Genomic DNA, 23873 nt, shown 5'->3' on the forward strand with positions numbered 1-23873 from the left:
GAACGACAGACGCTGTATTTGTCAGTCCCTCCGTCGCGCACCACACTGGAATGGTAGGATATAGGTTCACACAAACATTACTGTTAGCTCGCCCTCGACGAATTTATTTTCGATCTGTCAACAAAAACATGAGTATCGGCGTTACCTAGAAACTTTCTACAAAGATATTGAAATAATAAGATATATAAAGAAGTGAAAAAAATGAAGTACCAGGTAATATAAAAACATAAATTTTAAAAATAAATATGTAATTAAAATCTTTAAGCTTTCCTTATTTGAGACTTTTTATTTGTAATACTTAAAAACCCTTATATTATCTAATACTATCAAAAAGATAAAAGTGTAACCAGTTTGATAACGTAAGATCAAAATTGTACTGCAATCTACCGTTATCTAAATACATTTACGATGCCAACAGTAAGAATTATTTTTAACTAAGGGGAGACTACTCTATCAGAATTAATCATAATCGGATTAACTTTTAATATAAATATAATAAAGGTAATATAAAAACATAAATTTTAAAAATAAATATGTAATTAGAATCTTTAAGCTTTCCTTATTTGAGACTTTTTATTTGTAATACTTAAAAACCCTTTTATTATCTAAAAGACTACTATCAAAAAGATAATGGTGAGACTGAAAGATGGTCATTGTTTTTATTCTTATCTAGGCCTAGGCTACCGTATCTAGTAGTAGTAGGAGTAGTACAAGTACTAGTAGGCCTACGAGTAACGGTTTACGGAGTAGTAGGCCTACGACATGTGGTTGAAATCAAATTATGTTCATATACCATTCTGCACTTCTTTCAAACTATGAAGAAGTGTTTCAACTCGAAAGTTGTTTTCCGTGGTTGACATTGTGATAGATTTTGGCCTGTATAGATTGTGCTTGTGCTTAAAAATAAATAGGCCTACACAAAGAACAGACGACCGTATCAGCGTATCACGTTGACGTCTACACATAGATGACGTCATAGCGTTGACGAAACCTAATCGCAATGAAAGAAGATTGAATAATAAGATGAATAACTCTTTAAAAACGCAATTCTTTAACGCACTTCGTTGCGAGGATTATCATGGCTAACTAATTTATTAAGCACACAATGCGATTAAACTACACGAATAATTAGTTTACATTATAGTTAATACTATAGACACTTTTTTGTTAAACGTAATCTGAATACAGTTTAGCCAGGATTAGGCCGTTAAAAATTAGATATTTTCCCTTTGTTTTGTTGGTTTTTTTAGGCAGTTGGTGTTGGGTTTTTTGGGGGGTTCAAAATTGTACTGCAATCTACCGTTATCTAAATACATTTACGATGCCAACAGTAAGAATTATTTTTAACTAAGGGGAGACTACTCTATCAGAATTAATCATAATCGGATTAACTTTTAAGACATCAATAGAAAGTAATTCTTGGTCTTAGTAACGTTTGTTTTCGTTCTTGTTGTTCGTTAATCTGCGGATTAACTACTTATTTTTTTTATTTACGCTCGCAACTGTTTTGTTTAAATCCTTTATTCGTGTTCCTGTGGATAATGTACTGACTCGATAAACATACCGACAAATGTCAAAATAACTTTTATACGAGAAGTTTTGGAATCGGTAGAGGCAAAGTTAGCTGAGTGCAAAGCAAAGGTTTGTGAAAATGTCTGCACCAGAATCAGGGCGTAGATCAGGAGCAGGGGTAGCTAGACGAGGGAAGGTGGAAGATATTGAAATGAGGAAATTACGAGAAGATTTGGATAGGGTAAGGAAATCTCTTAAATATGTGTAAAAACTTCCCGAGAATTCATTAAAGTAGCTAAACTGTCTCTAACTCAATATCATCCAAAGTCTTCGACATTGAAAACATGAATTATTTATCAAATTAAATCAACATAAATGTTGTGATCATACCTAGAAAACATGTGTTTCTGATATCCAATGTTTAAGACAAAATAAACATTTTACCATTGGTACACGAATCGTGTACCATAATGCGTTTCAGAGCCATTTGTAACAAGGGACTCGAAGAATGAGGCTAGAAGACATATTCCACAAGTCATATCAAACGGTGACATCATATTCTTATCTGCAGAGCATCAGTAATAAATACTATCGGTATAGACTGGAATAACCAGACACTAGAGTTTGCCATTCGATTGAGACTGATTAGAAATGATAGAAAAACAGAAAGGATAGCATGTAAATCAGTTTATATACATTCATATTACATTATTATATGCGTTGTGACCCATTTGTGTCCATTTCTAGGTCTCAAATATTAGCGATGTATAGCTAATATTTAAATCTGGCCAACATTGTTAACAAGTGGAACCGGAACAGAGACTAATAGAATGGACGAACATAATTCGTAGAATTAGATATACATGTATGAAATTGCATATTTTGAAAAATCATTTTGATTTTGTTCGTGCTATGTTAATTTTGGTAAATTCATTCGTCCACAGAGGTCAATAGGCTCATTTATTTTAATTCAGACTGATTGATTAACTAATGGGCGCAAAACAATTAACCATCCGACGAAAAGTCGTAGAATAGCATGACATATCTACATGGTTTTAATCTCTTACTTGTTAGTATGCATTCAATAGATTAGAAATAAAAATGATGGACACTTGGAAAAAACAAAAACAACACAAAAGTAGATAAATATTTATAACATAAAACACCTTTGTGGGGCAGCATGTAGGCCTACATTATATATTTAATTATGACATAATATATAAACATGCAACAATAACCAGCAAAAAATTTAGAATACATAATATTATGAATAATGATATTAGCAGAAGTGTGTTTAAATAAAGTAGGGTATATTTTGAAAATAATGTCCATTTATAAAACTAAAGTAGGAAAGGTGACCGATATATATTTAGAATGCCTATTATAATGATATTAGCATTGTTAAGTGTACCAAGTATATATACATGTATATACTGAAAATAAAAACACAAATATATATATAGCCTACCCTTGCTTTATAACTCACATTTCAAAAGGACCAAACACAAATATGGAAAATATATTGATTTAACAGATTCATAATTTCTTGAAATCTGAAAAAAACCTCCAAACAAACAAGAATGCAAACAAGAATTGAATAATCGACTTGTAAAAAAAGTAAAATTAGACAATTAGCTTTGAATGTGACCACTAGCCTATAAGGAGTTGGGTGGCCGGAAGGTTTAGATCATAAGGTCTGTAATTGAGTCAGGTGACATGGTTTCGATTTCCAGCTTGTACTTGACAAAGAGTAGGGTCACGTGTCCAACCTCGTGGGTTTTTTCCGTGACCTCTGGTTTACTCCCACAGCTAAAGACCCCTGTGCACAAGAAAATCATTGAAATAAAGTTGAACCATATGTTAGTCCAAAAATGACTTAGTTTGTGTTGAGTGGATGTTAAACCCCATTTCTCTCTCTCTAACACGGCTGATGTAGTCTAGGGTCACGTGTCCAACCTCGTGGGTTTTCTCCGTGACCTCTGGTTTACTCCCACAGCTAAAGACCCCTATGCACAAGAAAATCATTGAAATAAAGTTGAACCATATGTTAGTCCAAAAATGACTTAGTTTGTGTTGAGTGGATGTTAAACCCCATTTCTCTCTCTCTAACACGGCTGATGTGGTCTATACATGTACGTTATCAAACATTATCCCAGTCTGTCCTAATAAAACATATTCTTAGATATCCATAAAAAGTTGAACTCCAAATATAAGTAGAGATCGTATTTTACGGTCTTTTTTATTATGTTTTTATTACCTGTACAAACATTAGTTTTGGTCGTATTAATAAAATTATAATATTTTATATTGTCTTTATCAACACACAAGTGTATATCAAAGGGGAACACCCTTCAGTCGGTGATAGTTTATGGTTTCCTATTTTGTGGGGGTAGAATTCAAATTAAAAATGAATGTCTTCAGTGTTACAACTAACTGTACTCTAAAATACACAAACTTGGCCCTAAAATATTTGTGTAACTAACCTGTTTGTCGTGTTTAAGAAGCATATTATGAAGGTCATTCATACAGAATAGATAGGATTATTGATAATACCCATGTTTTTGTGTTCAGGTTGATCAATAGGTTGATAGTCCGTGTTAGATTGACACAGGGTATAACCAGGGATATTAAAAATAAAACTGACTGTCCGATCCGTACTCTGTTTTGAGCCCCCAATTGAGATATTTAAAAAAAAAATGTAATTCAATAATTCGTCGTAAATTTAAGATTAAAACATGTAAGAACACTAATTCCTCTAAGGGCCTCCAAACCTATCATACTCGCAGGCTCCTTCTCAGCCCGTCCCTGGGGATATAATACGGTAGTGTTGGCTATTGCCACTGCAGTCACGATACAATACGTATCGCAATTCACAATCGTGAGAAGGTGAATCGTGATACATCGATTCAACGATATATGGCGCCAGCACTAACATACAGTAACTGTAAAATCTTTCTTTCTAAAAGTGCACGGTTTAGACATATACAGTAGAAAGTTATATTTTTGTTCGAAGATATTACCTGTACAGATATTAATTTTGGTTATATTAATAAGATTATGACATTTTAAAGAAGAAAAACATCAAAAAGGTTGTTTGAAAATCATGTATGGTAGATGAAAAATATTAATATCCCAAATTTTGCAGCAACAAAAAACAAGATCCCCTGTGGAATTCAACGAAAAGTAGGTAGAAATGTTGCTGCCTGTGCAAAATGTACCTCATATCACACAGCATGGCATACATGTAGGCCTGTCTTCATTAGCCCAGTTGAAGCAGAACAGTAGGTTGTTAAACCCTATTTCGTTTCATTTCATTGATGGTTTAATCTTAGAAAGGTTGTTGAATGGTATAATATATTTTATGGGTATATTTATATTGTAGGGACTATATTATATTAATTGTAATAACAGTAATTAGAGAGTATTTATAGTACAATACACTGTGGTATATCATACATATTCACCAGTGATTAAGTAGGAAATAACACTTGTATATCAAACAGTTTAACTTGATAGCCTTATATTTCATTTTTTCTATAAATAACACTACATGATGTTTGTTCAGTTATGGTTCTAAAAGCACATATTAATTCAATATGAATATATATAAAATGATTTATATTCAATTTATCAAAAATTTATTGTAATTTCTAATCAATTACACTTTGATGAAATATGTGAATAGTCAAAATTGAACGACGGTTGTGCCCTGCTTAGTCCATTCTACACGTTTTTTTTATTGTCCCCCGCCTATTGAAGAAAGCTGGGGAGTATTAAAATGGGTTCGTTCGTCCGTCTGTCTGTCCGTCCGTCACACTTTTTGGGACACACTAACTCTCTTTCTAATTGAGCTAGAATGTGAAAATTTGGCGTAGGTGTTTATTAGGTCAATGCCTTGATGGAGTGCAAAGATGGGCATTTTCTGCTTAGGGTTAGCAGAGATAAGCAATTTGATTGGTTCATGCTTTGGGACTTGGTAACTTTAGTTCTAATTAAGTGAGAGTGATGAAACTTGGCGTATAGATTCATTACATCAATACCTTGACTAAGTTCGATAATGAACATTGTCGGCTGAGGGTAAGCAGAATGACAAGCAATTTGATTGGTTGAGACCTTGGAACACAATAACTTTCCTTCTAATTGAAGTAGAATGTTCAAACTTGGTGTAGATGTTCATTAAGTGAATGCCTTGATGGAATTCATTAGATGAATGTCTTTACTGAGTTCAAAGATTAACACTTTGAGCTGAAGCTAAGCAGAGCTAATCAATTTCATTGGTCGATGCTTTGGGACAAGATAATCTTGATTCTATCTGATAGAGAGTGATGAAACTTAGTGTATAGTTGGATTGCTCGATACTTTTGAAAAAAAAATAAATGTGCGATTAATTAATATGTATCATCTATTTTTTGAGGGGATTTTGGCGGGGGACATCGGTCTCAATTCTTGGTTTGTTATCATTTGGTCGTTTGTGAATCAGCCATTACTATTGATTACTTCTGCATGGTCTTGTAGGATATGTTTTTTATTGTTCATTACAAATGGCACCTGAAACCGTAGAATATACAATTTGTGTACTGATTATAAAATGTTCATTGTGTCTTAAATGTTGGATATTAAGATCCCATGTTTTCACGGCAAGATAACATCAATATTGATTGAAATGGACCAATATTGAATTCTAATTTTTAATTTCAAATATAATGGAAGATATTGAGTTAGCCGAATTTGTGATTGGAATGTTGATAAAACAATAGGAGTAAACAGGGGCGCAGATCGCCAAAAATGAGTGTTGGGGACAGTCCATACGTGGGCGACTATTGGTAAAGAAGGGGGTTCGGCGGTCCTCCCACGAAATGTTTTGAAAACTAGACGCTCTAAAACGCACTGTGTGGGTATTTTCAGCATCATTTTCTGGCAAACAATTCTAATCCTTGAGGCAGCAAATGATACGAAATCTAATCTAAAGACAAATCTTCAAGCCACCGTTGACGATTTATTCTCTCATGTACACTCGAGAACTAGAAATATTTACACTACTGAGATTCCAGCTCCGCCTCCATTCCCAGTAGTGTTCGAAGACTACGTAAAGTCTTTGAGCAAAATGTGTATTCAATTGGATACACAAATGTACAGGCCTACAAATCTTTTTATTTATATAAACTAAAGCAAGCCACACACACAGCTAAACATATCAATATTCAATCCCAATTGAAATAAATGTAACATTTTACTGTATTATTCATTGGTGATTAAAAATCCGATGGCAAAGGCGAATTTTCCCACGTTAACATTCAAAAATGGCGACCACATTGAAATAATAACTTTTCTTTTTTTTTTAAAGTTAAATCTAGCTGTTTATATTGTTCCCATAGCTATTTTAATGATTCACATAGTACCAGTTGTATTATATTATCTATTTTGAATGTGACAGTGGTGATGTTATGTTAGAAATTACCTGTTTGGAATTTTATAATTTACGTGATTTATCATCCAGTATACCAGATAAAAACAAAATCTCAATTATTTATTACCCAGCATATCAGATATGCACACCTACATGATATACATATTATTATAATCCCTAAGGAATATTTTAATTATTTACTGTTATAATATGAATTATCACTTATTCCCTGTTAAATAAAAATCGGTCACCGGGTGCAGCTGTACAACTTCAAGGACCATGCCCAGAAGTGCCTGGGATCAACTCTACACTTTCTAAAATGTCAATAAAAGCAATACATCGGAAATAAGTGGTGGGGACACAGTATATCATGTCCCCACCACTAAAAATATTAGTGGGGACGCGTCCCGGTGTCCCCATCGGGATCTGCGCCCATGGGAGTAAAGAGATGTCATGTCTTAATACATTCTCTTCATAGTGTTAAAAATTGATCACAATAAGGTAACATGATTAGAAATGAAATGAAATGAAATAGAGTTTAACGTCCTACTTTTCTGCGTTCACTGTTCTAATGAAGACGGGCATACACCATTCACTGTGAGAGAGAGAACTGGTGTTTAGCGTCCACTCGACACAAACCAGGTCATTTCGGGACTAACATGTGGTTCAATTTTATTTCAATAATTCGCTGGCGCGTAAGGGTCTTTAGCAGTGGAAGGAAACTGGAGGACGGTGAGAAAACCCACAAGGTTGGACAGGCGACCCTACTCTTTGTCACGTACAGCTGGGGAATCGAAACCAGGCCAGTTGACTCAATGACAGATCTTATGATGGGGGGTTGGATGGCCGAATTTGCTTTTAGCTGTACTAGGGGACAGGGGTGTTTGCAGTGGAATGCATCTGCAGACAGGAGCAACCTCATGAGCTTAGGCATACAGCTCTACTCCTTGCATGTAATAGCCCGTGATCAAACCTAAACCGGTTGATTCAGTCACAGACCTTATAGCACTGTTTACATGTGGTCGCGATCGGCGATAAGCGTGTCGTTCTCGGCACGATACCAGGCTGTGATAAATTTCTAGAAATTGTCCTGCTTACATTACTCTAAAATAACGGTCTCGGAACCGTGCCAAATGTGGAAATCCGTAATCTTTACAGAAAAATTGATTTCAATCCCTATGCAAATTACACAGATGAAAACAATTATGGTGGTTGATTTAGTTTGGGCAGCCATTTTGACAGAACTGATGATAGAATTGTCAGAGTTCGTGGAAAAAAGGTCAAGGTTCATTTGGTGCATGTGCAGTAATTCGACTGAGAATTGTCCTCAGACCAGATAGCGTTTACATTACGAAAATTTAACCGTGCCGTACCTGGCAACATACCGACACCACCTTACTTCAGTGGGCCAAATTGGCACGGTACTTAGTACAGCATTCTTATGTTTGACTCAGTTACATTATAAAAAAAATTAACCGTGCTGTGCCTGGCACACTTAACAGGGTTTATGATTTAAAAGATAGAGAGAGCCAGTTGACTCAATGACAGATCTTATGATCTGAGAAAGAGAGCGAGTTGACTCAGTGTTAAGCACAGGCAGTGACACTGCAGGCTATTCAGATTCATGACTAAATACTTTTATTATCAACAAACATATGAAGGGAGATAACAGGGGTTTTCTTTTTCATATAAAATTAAGTACAGAATGGACCATATGGGAAAATCATTTATAATAAACCTGTTAGTAATTTCAAAATCATTCATAAAGTAGTGTTTCTCAAAGCAAAAAATTAATTAGGCTAAAACTGAGTTACAATTTATTACAAGTCGTAATCCACAGCCAGATAACTTGTTAATTTATAGGTGACGATCACCCTATATTTTATTAGCAAATTCACCGTAACTTTGCTGAAAGGGATATGAACGTGAAAACTGTGACTATTGACCCAATCTGTTCCACAAGATGACTGACTTTAATCTTACATGCAGTATAGGTCTAATAAGCTGTAACATCACAGACGTGCTTTGTTTACGTCGGATGTTGTAAAAAGGGTTAATATTGAGAGTTAATTAACATGCCCCGATGTTATCCCAGTCAGTGATAGTTGCGGCTAAGCGAATATTGACTGCTGATCAGTTTGCTATTGACCAACAAATTGTCTTGTGTATCAGATCAATAAACCAACATTCAAACCCTGATCTAGATGACTAACTAGGATTTACACTTCTAATTCACCAATCATAGTTAAGAAAATATTCTATTGGTTTATTTGTGAGGCGCCCTCTTCAACATATTCTATTAGTATGAACACACACTGTTTATGACAACTCTGTAGTTTCAACAAGGCCTTAGTGTTCATAGTCTTATTGTAGGCCTATCTTACTATCTATGTCTGTGTTCATACTTGCTCATTTTATTTTGGCGTGAACATGGGCCATTTATCCCAACTCCAAAGTTTTAACAAGGCCAATAACAACAAAGCCATTCTTATTGTAGACCGACAAGCCAATCTAAATGTTAGCACCTGTTAAACCATGTTGATATCTATAATTATATATATATAAAATCAATATCTAGACTCGACTATATAGTACTGTCATGATAACATTCTATTAAATGGTTTCTAGTTGCTTTCTGTAACAGATGCATTATTAGTAAATGATTTAAACATTTGTAAGTTTTATACGTACACAGGATGTAGGCTAGGATTTGTCTTTGTTAATAAGGTTAGGTAAGGGTTTGTCAACCTATAATCTCCAATCAGAATTAGACCAGGCTGTGGTAGTCAGCTAGTGCAAGTTATAGGATCAAGGTTTGGTAAGGATTTGTCAGCTTGTTGAAGGTAGAGATATTGTTATAGACCCAATGGCCGTAGTTTGATAGTGCAACTTACAGGAACCGCAAGGTGTGGTAAGGATTTGTCAGCTTGTTGAAGGTAGGGATATTGTTATTGACCCAGTAGTTTGATAGTGAAACTTACTGGAACAAGAAAGATTTTTCAGCTTAGTGAAATGAAATTAGAAGTTGTGTTAGTTGTTTGTTGGTGGTTCTGTAAATATTGCAAGTATTGGAGCTCAAACTGTTACAAATTATAAATTTGATATTTAGTCACTGAATATTGACGAATTATTCTGACTTGCAATAATATGTTTAATCAGATGGTTTTAGTAGCAAGATGTTACATGTGAGATAATGATATTCAGATTTTGATTGTAGGGTTTGTAGCATATTCCTGAAGCAATGGCCTGAGAAATCCCTCTCTGGCCATTGCTGGATGGCCGTTGTATCATTAGGTCTGTCATTGAGTCAACTGCTGGGGTTTTGATTCCCTGGTTGTACGTGACAAGGAGTAGTCGCCTGTCCATCCTCGTTGGTTTCCGGTTTCCTCCCACTGCTATAGAACCCAACACATAAGTGAATTATTTAAATAAAATTGAACCATATGTTAGTCCCGAATTGACCTTGTTTGTGTTGAGTGGATGTTAAACACCAGTTCTCTCTCTCACACTGCATGACATATGCCCGTCTTCATTAGAACAGTGAAAGCAGAAAAGTAGGACATTAAACCCCATTTCATTTCTAATCATGTTACCTTAAAGTGATCCATCTCTAATACTATGAAGAGAATGTATTGAGACATGACCAGTGACATCTCTTTACTCCTATTGTTATATCAACATTCCAATCTACTGTAGGTCACGCTTCATTTACTCTTTGAATAGAAAATAAACCTTCTCCCACATCTAGTATTTACTGGTACACACAGGTTGACATATAACTAGGGTCAAGGTTGATAATTTGACATAAAGATAGTGACTGTCACTGTGAGTGTGTGGGAGAGAGGTGTGTTGCAGGTAGGGGCTGATTTTATTTGGATTAGCAGATAGGTCCGCAGTTTATTTGGATTAGCAGATTGAAAAAATGGCCGAGGTAATTTAAATTATTCTGTAAGAGTTTTACGGAAACTCAGAGAAACTTTAGGTATCAGAGAGTTGACAAGGGATGGGTTTAACTTATATCAAACTTCTTAATAATGCATGTGACTGTTTGCTTACTCCAAGATACTCAAAGGCGGGAACAAGTCACAGGTCCTCGTGTCTGAGTAAAGTCATGTCAAGTCTGAGTCCCAATTCGCTGACTTTAGTACCAAGCCAAGTTGAGTCTCAAGTCTTAACAAAGCCCAAGTCACGTTTAAATGGCCAGTTTCCAGTTGAACAAATGAGTCAGCAATTACTTGAAAATAACCAAAATTTACATCAAACTTGTTCATATTAGTCAAACTGTGTTATCCGAGATTACCGAGGAGAAAATAATTACCGCAGGCAGCTAGGGTAGATAGCTAGCTAAGTTTCAGAGGTTGTTATGTTAGGGTGGGAGGTTTGGTTTGGGATGCATCTGTTAATGTGATACATGACTGTATGGCCAATGCAGGGTTAGGGGGAAGAGAGAGAAAAAACTTGACACACACTAGATCCTTTTGGGACTAACATATAGTTAAATTTTAATTGAATAATGGTCTTCAGCAGTTGGAGGAAAATGGAGAACCGAGGTTGGACAGTCAACCCTAGTTTTTGTCATGTACATGCGAGGAATCGAAAGCACGCCACTTGACTCAATGACGGACCATTTGATTTAAAGTGCACACGTTAAACCATTGGGCCACCCAACCCTCTGCCCAGCTTATTAAAAGTAGAGTCTACTTGCTAACTTGTTCATGACTGTGCTTACTCTGAGATGCCGAGAGACACGTACAGGGGATCAGTAAGTTAGTCGTTGGATCGCTAACCTAGAGGTCCTGTGCCCGATCTAGCTGTTTCAAGAAAAAGTTCATCAGGATTTCCTGGTGTACTTCCCCCTTGTCAGTGGTGCAGGACAGATGGTCTGGCAAGGGGCAATGAAAAGTCATTTGGATGGGACGTAAAAGAACCCTTGACAGTGGAATTCGAGATTAGAATAGGCGGTAGTGTTGCTGTCAGGGCAAAATTTCCCTTCTAGAATGTTACCCTTCAACTCGGACATCATTTAGTTGAGCTATTTTAATGTATAATTTTAAGCCATTTTTGGAAAACTGTTCAAATCTGTTGAGAATCATAGAAAACCATTGGGTTCTACTGTAGTATAGTTTAAAATAGTCTGTCTAGATTAGATAAAGAGTTGGGTTTATAACTGATAGACAAGTTGTGATTGGCTATACTTGGATACTGTGGATGTTTTTCTATTTTTGAAATGTTCATTCATGCTTTCAGAGTTTCAATAATGTAAATCTATTGATTTTCCAATTCTATAGATAATAGAGTAGAATTAAAATTTTTTAGTTATTGATTTTTTGCGTTACTGAGGGAAAACGAAGCAATTTATTTTATGGGCGAATACCAGAGCCCCCCCCCGGACACATATCGGTAGCTCTCTCTCGCTCGATGGGCCAGGTTGTTGTTTTTGGCTATATTTAACATATTGATACTTTCTTTATACTCTATTTTGATACATACTTGAAATAGACAAAAATGGTTCTATATGAATGTATGTAAAGTGATTTATATTCAATTTTTGAAAAAATCAATTATGTTTGCTGAATTACGTGAACAGATCAGGCAGTCATTTACGCCTGCTTAGTGCATTCTACATGTTTTTTAAATTATTATTTTGTCGTTTGTGAAACAGCCTTCACTATCCCTAATTACTTCCACATTGTGTTGTAGGATATGTTTTTATTTCCTCGTTACAAAATGGCACCCGAAACCAAAGGGTACACAACTCGTGTACTGATTATATAATGTTAATTGTGTCTTATTAAATATTAGGATCCTATCATTTCCCGGCAAGATAACAAAATCTATCTATAGTTGTTACTCAAGCTTTTATTCTGGTGATCAACTGGAAAATTTAACATGTATTTTCAAATTCAAGATATCATTTATTTATAAACATTAATAGACAAATTCATGTTACTGGGTGTATTTTTATCTGTAAGGTTACCAATTTACAGATAATGGGGGCTTTAAACAACCCTTAAATAGCTGTATGTATCTCCCTATCTACCTACGACTATAATGACTCGTAAATCTGTATACAGGTAGGCTACCGGTATATGATATAATATGCTTCAATGGCTCTCAGGTTTTATCCATAATTTAATTTACAAGATACATTGTTAAAAATTTGAGTGACTCACAAGGACATGATACAGGGTTTTGTAGTTGGACTGTTCACGAGATCCGTTCAGGTAACATAGTTTACCTGAAATACCCCTGTAAAAAGGTGTAGGCGTGTGTAGTGGATTATATTTCTAAATATTCAAGTGTTTTTCAGTGGGATATTTTATTTTCATTCTTAAGGTTTGTGTTTTACATTGTAAGGTGTTGGGTGGCTGAGGTTAACGTGTGCGTGTTAGATCATAAGGTTTGTCATTGTGTCATTGAGTCAAGTGACGTGGTGTTGATTTCCCACTTGCAAGTGACAAGGAGTAGAATCGCCAGTCCAACCTTACCTTTGGTGTTTTCTCGGGGTCCCATAAGGTTTCCTCCCACTGCTATAGATCACGTCGTGCAAGCAAATAACTGAAATATAATTGAACCATATGTTAGTACTGAAATGATCTAGTTTGTGTCGATTAGAAGTTAAACCCCATTTCCCTTTGTGTCTCACTCACCTGATGTTTAGGGAGAGAGATAGAGGGATAGAGTGAGGCGCAATAGCTCAGTGCGTATGGTACTGTTCACTAGCCAGGAGGTCCCAAGTGTTGGCCTGAAAAAGTTACTCAGGATTTTCTAGCCTGATTTCTCCTTGTCGGTGGTGCAGGACAGAGGGCCTTGCAAGGAACAGTGGGTCGTTGGATGGAGCGAAAACTGAGGTCCTGTGTACCCGTTCACGTTGGTGTGCACATGAATTTGATGCATAGTGTACAAGAATTGCTAGTGTTCGGGCAATAATTGCCATTATGACAAATTGTATGCCTGGTGGCAGGTTGAGTGGCTGGATGGTTAACGTCTGCGCATTGGATCAGAAGGTCTGTTATTGAGGCGAGTGACATGGTTTCGATTCCCCGCTTGTCCAATCTCATGGCTTTTCTCCGGGTCCTCCGGTTTCCTCCTATTGCTAAAGACCACTACGCACAAGCAAATTATTGAAATGAAATTGAACCATATGTTAGTCCTGAAATGAACTAGTTTGTGTCAAGTGGACTTTAAACCCTATGCGGTCCTCCTGCACTTACTGTTAATAACAGATAAAAGAAAAATGTGTGGGTGTTTATACATGTACTTATAACTTCATTCAGGGTCAAGGCTAGTTACAATTTTTCTGATTGCTTCCTTAGTTTTCCTCTGTTTTATAGAAATTAAGGACTTAATATACCCTAACTTTGTAATTTACATTTAAAATTCTTTCGCACACTCATAATTTTTTGATCCGTATATTTATTGACTATCCATTTAATTTAACTTGGCTTTCACAACATTTCAACGGTAACTTGTAAGGTATTTTCCTTCAATGTGCCGACATTTATATTTCATGAAGCACTCTAGTTCGTTACAAGGTTTGGGAAATATTCACCTTTGTTCTTGAGTTGTTTCCCTTATTGCATCTTCAATAGAAGGCTTGATCTCGCTTTAACTACGTACATCTTATCAAGGCCTTCACGTAATACCCTACATATTGCGGCACTAATTTCAATTGGGTACAAGTCCAACTTGTGAGCCTATCAGATTCCTCAATCATCGCGAATACCAAGTCTAAAATGTTTACCTGTGATAATCGAGTTGCAAAGTTCAAGGTTCATTCAATGTCAAGGTTTCCGTGGAGGTCGCGATGTCACAACCTCTGATTGGACGTTACTGCTCACGTGTCTGTAGATAACATAGCTATAAGTTTGAGAATTGTGAATTAAACAAGCAACGGCCAGATGTTGTGAAACTCGCAGTCGTTGCTTCAGGAACATGCTCTTATTATTAGTTTGTTTTTCATTTTGAGTGACGTCTGTATCACTACAGGCCTGAGACTGTACAACACAGTGGCTGCTTACGGCTAGCCCCCGTATCTATTCAGTTGATCTGTATGTTATTTGTGCGTATGTTATTTATGATTTATGTATGTTATGTTATGTTGGTAGATTTATCTTGTATAATTGTTTGTGTGTTGTGCAGTCCCCCTGCACTTACTATATGAGTACAGTTTGATTATAGGGTTTTTGGTATGTGCATAAAAATAGACAATATGAATTGATTTTTAATTCAAAAAGTTTAGACATTTATAATTTAGAGTCAATGGTATAGTATACAATATAAATGGTTTGTTTCTAGAGGTTTATATTTTATTGAATCATCACATGATTTGGTTATAAAATGTATTAATTCTAATCCATGATCGGGCTTTAGTTATACTTTTAGTGGTTGTCGTAGGAGTGTTGAAAAATTGTGTCAGTCGAATTCGTTAATGATTGAATTTTATTTATAGTTTTAAGGTCCCACATGTATTAATGATTTAGTTACTGAAGATTGAAGTTTGGGTCAAGATTCGTTAACCATTAGATTTCATTCTTAAAAAGTTCTATAAATATTTAAATAATATTGAAGATTAGAATTGGAGTCAAGATTCATCAAATCTTTCTTCAATGACTGTAGTTAATGATTGGATTTAATTCATGAAACGTTCTATAAATAATATTGAAGATTAGAACTGGAATCTGATTCATTAAAATTTTAAGCATCTGAGACTGAAGAGTTAAAGAAACCAATCTGTTGTCAAGATGTCGAGACAAAATCGCAGGTACATAGGAGTGGTAAGTTGGGTAATTACTTTCATCTTGATCTGTTAGAAAATCATCTAAAATAATAAACATTGTGAAAGAGCAAGGAATTATGAATCTTACATGAAATGACAATTCTTGAAAATGATTTGATTATAAACATAAATAAATAAGCTGGAATGTGCTTCACACCTCACCTGGGTGCTTAAATTAAGGTCACATTTTATTTCTACACCAAACCAGCTAATGAATACTTTTCATCGAATTCCAACTGTCATGAGTTCTTTTACGTGAGACAAAATACTGAGATCCTGTGTGCACATGGCGTGCACGTAAAAGATCCCTTACACTAGGAATTCAAAATAAGAATAGGTCGTAGCGTTGCTGATAGCAGACGGTATTATGTATGCCTAGCTTCATTAGCTTGGTTGGTACAGAAAAGTAGGACGCTAAACCCGTTTCATTTTCAATTCTGCAACATATATATGGTAATTACCGTATGTGAGTGACAACCATTATGTCATTTAAATGGTCTTGTCAACAAAAGAATGAAGTTTTTCACCTGTATGTAAGCCATCACCTGATGACCTTTAACTACTCACCTGCGATGACCTATTGTTAACCTTATTGTTCCCCTGCTGTGTAAAATAACTCATACAATTTGTGGGTTTATCTTGCTTCAATGATCGCAGACTCCAACTGCAATCTCACCTTAAAGGGACTCTTCATATAGAAATTAGAAAATAAATTTGTTAATTTTATATTTGGGATTAAGAATTAAGTTGTGTTCAATTATGCAGAATAAAATAGAAGATCGGGAAAAATTGTTTTAGTATAAAATAAAATTTAAGAAAAAAAAAAAAAAATCATAAAATTTGAAGATATCATAGAGAATTAAACAATAATTTGTTAATTTTGGGATTTAGACTTAAATTGTGTTCAATTATGTAGAATAAAATAGAATTTAAGCTAGATTTAAGGGAAAAAATTTTTTTTAAGAAATAAAATTTGAAGAAATAATTGTTTTAGATTTTTAGATACCTTATTAATGTCCCTTTAAAATGATCATAACGTTACCCACGCTAATTGGTTTATCCTCCAATAACTATCTTTGTAACAACCTAACAAATATATATTGATGAATCCGATTGGATGATTCTGACATGTTATAACCGTATTAACTGACTGATTGATTAGCAAATATTTTTATTGAAAATTCACGAAAGGTTTCAATCGTAGCCCCAGGCAGTTTCATATAGGTGTAGCCATTAGGAAGTTAATTTGAGTGTGTCTCTACTTTTTTAATCAGTTAAACTGTATTCTTTTGGATGTTTGTGTGTAATTGTGTTTTTTCTCTCATTCATCTATAAGGAATTAGATCTACTGTTTATGGTGTTTTTCCATTTGATATTATTAATAAGGATATAAAGATCTGATCGTCACTTACATTTGGCAGACAATCTCAAATTTTCACAGCTTGTACTTAAAATGATTATTTAACATTTAATTAAGAAAATAAATCTCCCTGCTCGGATTCAATCGAATTAAACACAGGCCCATCTATAAGGATTTTACACAACCAAAATAGGTGGTATGAGCAGCTTGCTTATTTCGACTCCTGCGGACACCGAATGTTTACAAATTTTCAATTCATCAGATATTTTTAAATACTGAACAGGATTGGACCATTGGTGAAAAGGATATTCTATTTTGTGATCCATCTTTCAAAATATTGTTGTTTGCAAAAGATGCAAAATTCTTAAAAAAGACGCTTGGCGCCTTTAAGTAAGTTATACATTGGCGATGTTTTAATTCGCAATAAACTGTTGAGCATTACATCATAAAACTATCTTGACGTCATCTCTTCTAAAAGAGAGACTTTTTTCTCTGGATTATAAGTCAATATATTTTGTGATAAAAGGTGAAAGATAGTCGTCATGGAGCCCAGACGTATGCCAGTAAGTTTTTCTTTCTTACCAAATCGACAAACAACAGAATTATAATTACACATTCGACTATTTATTTCCTACAGCTTTGGATGGATTGTGTAACCCTTGACCCTGAACCAGGGTTTTAACAGGTTTTCTCTGGGTCCTCCAGTTTCCTCCCACTGTTAAAGACCCCTACACACAAGTAAATTACTGAAACAAAGTTGACCATGGAGTGGAGTGGATGTTAAACTGCATCTCTCTCTCTCTCTCTCTCTCTCTCTCTCTCTCTCTTTTAAGGCATAGTGAGGTTTATAAATCAGAGTAATTTATGGGTTTATGGCCTGCAGTTGACATTGTAACTCGGGTATCATTTAATCTTGTGTATCAAGCACTTATTTTGTTTCACAATTCACAAAAATCATTTAAAATCACCCCAATTTGTACTTGTGTCTAGTTTAAAGCTGACTGATTAATTTCGATAATGAGTGTCCAATTTACAAGTAGGGGCCTACATGTATTTAATCTCCTGACCTCTGTTCAAAAATTAATCATTATACATCAATAATCAGTTGGGTTGTTTACATAGGAGTACGGGCTCGATGACAGTTAGAGGGGCAGAACCAGAAATGCCCGAAAAAAATTTGGGTTTACAGAGAGCGCCGGTCTTCCTTGAGAGGCGAAGAGAGCGGAGCTTACCTTGCCCCCCCCTCTCAAAAGAAAATTTTGGAATATTTGACGGCTGCAAACCCCGTTTTCCTGCTATTTCAGCCCGTGAACAAAGTAACTTCAAAGTGGTCTAATATAGCCTTATTAAGGTCGCTGACTTGAATTCCAATCAATCGTTTAGAGTCCACGAAGACGGGACCGTTGGGAGAAAATTTTGAAAATGTAACTGCCACAAACGCGTTTTCCTGCTATTCCAGCCTGTGAATACAGCAACTTCAATTTGGTCCAGTATAGCCTACCTGGCTGACCGGAATTCCAAACAACCAATCAATCATCGCTGGGTTCGGGGTATACCCTCCCGGAGAAAATTTTGAAAATTTAACAACCGCAAATGCTTTTTCTGCTATTCTATCCCGTGTAAACTCCAAAAGTATCCAATGGTTTTGTAACCGAAATCCCACTCTGAATTCCAACCATCCAATCAGACTGTTGCAGCTGCATTCACAAACAATAATCGATGCCCGAAAAATGTCGCACAAAGTAGAGTGGCTCCAGGCAACATTTTTTAATCCATAGTCAACTCAGTACAAATTTGTGGTATTCAATTAAAAGAAAAGTAAAATTAGTGTTATATTAGGGCTCGATAACAGTAAGGGAAGCAGAACTATAAATGCCCGGAAAAAATTCGGGTTTACAGACAGCGGCGGCAGTTTTCTTCGAGAGGCGAAGAAGCGAAACTGACGTTGTGTGGACCCCCCAAGAAAATTTTGGAATATTTGACAGCCACAAACGCGTTTTCCTTCTATTCCAGCCCATAAAATTAGTGTTTTATTAGATTTCGGGCACTTTATTTTGCCAAGTAGATGAAATAAAAAATGTTTTTCACTTTACCCATCTGCCCAAAAAGTCAGCTTGCCCAAAAGTTAGGGGTGCAGCTGCCCCCCCTGCCCCCCCATAGGCTCGTATGCCTATGGTTGTTTATTTTTTAACAGTGATCGAGAAATTAAACGCTTGTAATTTGGACACTCATTGTCAAATTGAATGGTCAGCTTTAAACTGGACATAAATACAAATTAGATGATTATGGGTGATTTGAAATGATTTTTACCAACTTTTAAACAAAGATTTTATATTAAATGATTGTGAAAGAAATTAATGCTAAATACACAAGATTACATGATACTCAGGTTACAGTATGAGGTGATGTATATTTATAAACCTTGAGGCTATGATATAAATAGTTTAATATATAATCATGGTAATTAATGTACTGATCAGTGATATGTGTAGGATAAAGCACGAGACTGAGTTTATTCTGGGGAAAGAAAGACTGAAGAAAATAACCTGAGAAAAAAAAATTGAGACCAGCAGCATAACCGAAGTCGAGGACTTTATCTTGCTTATAAACCGTATATGTTTACATACACGTAAAATGAGAATATCCTGGAACTCCAGTAAGAAAAACGTTATGTCATGTTTTCTTATGGAAAAAAACCCCTACCCTGGAAGAATAACCCGTTACAGGTTTAAAGAAAAACTTTCAGAAGAATAGCCCCCAAATTCCCCTGTATATATTCAAAGCTGTCCCACAATTTTCAGACCACAAGTTATTCTGGGCATAGAATATACCCCAAAGATCAAAGAGATTTACCATTATAGGTTTATAAAGAACTATAAAAATATAAGTTATTAAACTTTAAAGGCGTGATGCGTCCTTTGCATTTACGCTAAAATGTTTAATTTCTCACGGCTTAATTCATGTTCAATATGTACTATTTATTATTTAACATTTTATACTCGAACCCTAACTCTTAACGAGTTAGCATCTATTGAACCTCTGTGACCGAAACCGCTACATGTACTTTTTTTTTCAGAAATATTTCAGAAAATCTTGAGAAAACCAACATTTTGAGCTTAGCATTTGACATGACATTTCTGTACGATATAACTATTATTAACTGCTGTGAACAAATTGTTAAAATCTTGATATGCACTTTTTCCACTGGATTTTTGATAGTCAGGTCAGACATGGTCATAACAAATTGAAGAACTATATGCTGTGTAGACTGTCTTTAAAATAATGAACCAGATTTATTGGTTAAAATGATACCTAAAACTGCTACAGTGGCAATAGAGAAGTGGGACTATTCATTCTATTTTGTTATTTTGATAACTTTTTTATTTTATGTTTCAGAATTACAAGAAAGTTTTTGATAAGGTAAGTTGATTTGAAATTTATTTAAGATTATTTTTCACACAGTGTTACTCTGATGAGTATGAAACAATTCTCTAGCACGTCCCTGGCTGTTGACCAGTGACGTTCAAGGGTTAGACTAAAATCTTTTAAGACCTGTGCACACCTAAGATTATTTGTCACAGACCGCCTGATTTCTCGAACAGTGACAAATGTAATAAAAAAAAGTAGGGTTTGATAGTTTACTTTTCTGAATCAACCGGGCTAATGAAGTCTGATATGAACTCGAATTCTCATTGGTGAAAATCTGTATGTGCGTGCATGTGAAATCCTAAGATTTGTCATCGAGTCAAGTGGCATGGTTTTGATTCCCTGCTTGTACGTGATGAGGAGTGGTCTCCTGTCCAACCTCCAGGTTCCTCCCACTGCTAAAGACCCCTATGCTCAAGCGAATCAGCGAAATAAAACTGAACCATATCTTAGTCCCGAAATGACCTAGTTTGTGTCGAGTGGACGTTAAACCCCATTCCTCTAATTCTCTTTAATATACCATATGTCGATTCGTTCACACAAGCATTTAGATGCTGAATATAACTCTTGTACCCACATCTTCTTTAATGAACGAAAGTCTATCCTCCCTTATTTGATTCATTAAATACTCTAATAAAAAAATTAATCTTAAAAAGAAGATAATATTTGCTAAAACTGATGTGCACGAAATAATGAAATCACTAAAAATAATGAGTAGGCCTGCCTTTATTATTATCACAGGGAGGCAATGCCAAACTCTAATCATCCAATTTTTTACGTTTGGATGCATGTACTGGTTCTTGATAATCCCTCATGTAAACTGCAAATGATAAAATTTGTATTTTATACTACCCCATTTTGTAAAAATTTTATTTGTGTTTTCAGCATGGACCTGAAGGTGTCCCGTTACAAGATTTACGTCAAGAGTTGGAGGAGGAGGGAATTACAGATCATATGACCCAGGAACGTCTCAATTCACTTCTTAATAATGCAGATGCCAATCGGGATGCTCAGATCACGTATGGTGAATTTGTAAAATTGGTGAGTACAGTATGATGGGAGGGAGGGGAGAGGGAAAGGGAGAAAGAGAGAGGGAGGAATAGAGACAGAGACAAGGGAAGAGAAGAGGGGAAGAGTTGATATGCTTGAAAACAATAATAGAACACTTATTGAAATGTTGCACTGAATGCATTATATTCCTGGTGTGGGATTGAGGAGGGTCGGGGCGAGGGGACGGAACAAAATTCAGTGTAGCGATCCAAAATAGAGGTTTCAGTGTCTTATTCATGATAATGATAATAAAAATATGTCTGTTTATATAGCACAAAATGTAGTCATAGATTAAATATATTTGCAAATTATTGGGAGCCCTGAAATGTGGCTAAGATTTTAAACATTTATTTGATATTATTATATGATTACAGATGGAGGGTGGTGGTCAAGGTGGCGTAACGCGTGAAGAAAGACAAAGATTTCGTGGAATAATTAGTGCCGCTATAGATAATATTATACCACAGAGCATGAAGGAAGATTTTATAGCCAATTATAATTGTCGACCTCCTCCTTTATTTATACCTATCATCAGTGCAATAGAGGTAAGTGCTTGTTGAATTTTGGCGCTGTGTTTATTGGCTGACCTAAAGGTTGTGGGTTTCATTCTGGTGTTAGCCAAGAAAGTTCTTGGTATGGTTTCTCATTAACGTGCATATAAAAGAACGCTTGACAGTTGGATTTCAATTTCTGTCTGGGCAAATTTTCCTTCTTAGCACACTGCATGGTGCATGCCCATCTTCCATTTGCTTGGTAATTGATATACATGCAGAATAGTAGGACATTAAATGCCATAAGATGTGTTCATTCATGTACCTGCAGATTTTGTGTCCAGATAACCCAGACACTAAAGTCACTTGATGTGTAGTCTTGATCATCTGTATATTATTGTATTTACTTGTAGATTGCTGTATTTATATATTATGCTGTAGAATTAGAAGCTCAAGGTAGACCCATAACGGCAACAACAGGAGTTGATATGAGCAGTCCGCTTGTCTATAGACCATCACGTCGCTATGAAGCTTGGAGATTTCTAACATATATGTTCATGCATCAAGGGTAAGTTGAGAAATGTATATTTACATTTAGCAGCTTAACAGAGACATTTCAAAGTGATTCAGTTGTGCATTTCAAAATATTTCAGTTGTACATTTCAAAGTGATTCAGTTGTACATTTCCAAGTGATTCAACTGTACATTTCAAAGTGATTTAGAAAATGATCCAGTTGTAAATTTCAAAGTGATTCAACCGACATTTCAAAGTGATTTAGAAAATGATTCAGTTGTAAATTTAAAAGTGATTCAGTTGTACATTTGAAAGTAATTAGGTTCCAGCGCTCCTAGTTTTATACACACTTCAACCTTTTGCTAATCAGCATATTCTGAGATTCCATTGTTGAGGAAAATAGTACCTACAGTGCACTCTGCCACATCCGACCTCTGATCACTCCGGCACTCTGTTACATCCGACACCATTTTCATGTCCCGATTTATTTCCTTATTACTTCAGCCAAAAAATCTCTGGGTAATTCGACCTCTGTACGTTCCGGATTACGACATCAACCAGCCGTCCCGTCATACGATTTCCATTGAATCGACACCGTATAATCCGGCCTTCAATCAGTGGGTGTGAAGCAAACACTTACCACCAATCAATTATCCGTGAGATTAAAACTGGATGGGTGTGAAGCCACAAAAGATTAATAAGCAATCACCAATCAATTATCTGTGAGATTAAAACTCGCTACCGTGGATCTTTGTTGATTACTTTGATAATTTTATTCTCTTGTACGACAGTTGTGACAAATACTCAAGAATATCCACAAATTTTCCCCCGAATTCACAGTCGTAAAAATATTCCTAGCACCTGTTGGAAACATTCGTTGCGCATGCCGATTGAACCTGAATAACCTATATGTTTGGTCACCCTACGGATCTCTTCGAACCGTTTGACGACCTAGGATGCTCGAGTCACAGTCCGGAACGTCCCGAATTGACAGAATTGCAATTGAGTGAAGCGGAAGTCAGTCCCGACGACGGAGGTGGTGTGAGTAGAATTGCGACGTAATTAAACAGGTTTCTGCTGCATGGTTGGATGCGATATTTATATATCCAGTCGACGCCTGCGTTGTAGCCCGAAGTACCCATGTTCACTCGATAGTCGCTATTTTGGGGATTGAGAGAATTCAATTCCGGAACGTTGAATCGAGTACGCCCATTATCAATGAACACGTGATAGCAAAGACAAGAGTGTGATCAACTGAAAACGGCGAAGAAGATAAATTAACGACAGACTTGAGCTATTCAAAATGCCTACGCATGTTAAATGAAATAAAAATT

General features: G+C 35.7%; 1 protein-coding gene across 3 annotated transcripts in view; it reads left to right on the top strand.

The window, feature by feature from the left end:
* The first annotated feature begins 1393 nt into the window (after positions 1-1393).
* Positions 1394-23873, top strand: part of LOC126812169 (rhomboid-related protein 2) — a 31086-nt gene continuing 8606 nt past the window's right edge. The window contains exons 1-6 of one of the 3 annotated variants that reach the window (XM_050538434.2): positions 13145-13255; positions 15622-15696; positions 20455-20478; positions 21370-21525; positions 21909-22079; positions 22439-22593. In XM_050538434.2, the coding sequence (XP_050394391.1) occupies positions 15664-15696; positions 20455-20478; positions 21370-21525; positions 21909-22079; positions 22439-22593 (539 nt within the window). In that variant the 5' untranslated portion in view covers positions 13145-13255; positions 15622-15663. Of the gene's footprint in view, positions 1754-10708; positions 10851-13144; positions 13256-15621; positions 15697-20454; positions 20479-21369; positions 21526-21908; positions 22080-22438; positions 22594-23873 lie in introns of those variants that run through there. The other 2 variants (XM_050538432.2, XM_050538436.2) reach the window with 2 other exon arrangements.

Source organism: Patella vulgata, chromosome 1, assembly GCF_932274485.2.
Source record: "Patella vulgata chromosome 1, xgPatVulg1.2, whole genome shotgun sequence".
Lineage (NCBI taxonomy): Eukaryota > Metazoa > Mollusca > Gastropoda > Patellidae > Patella > Patella vulgata.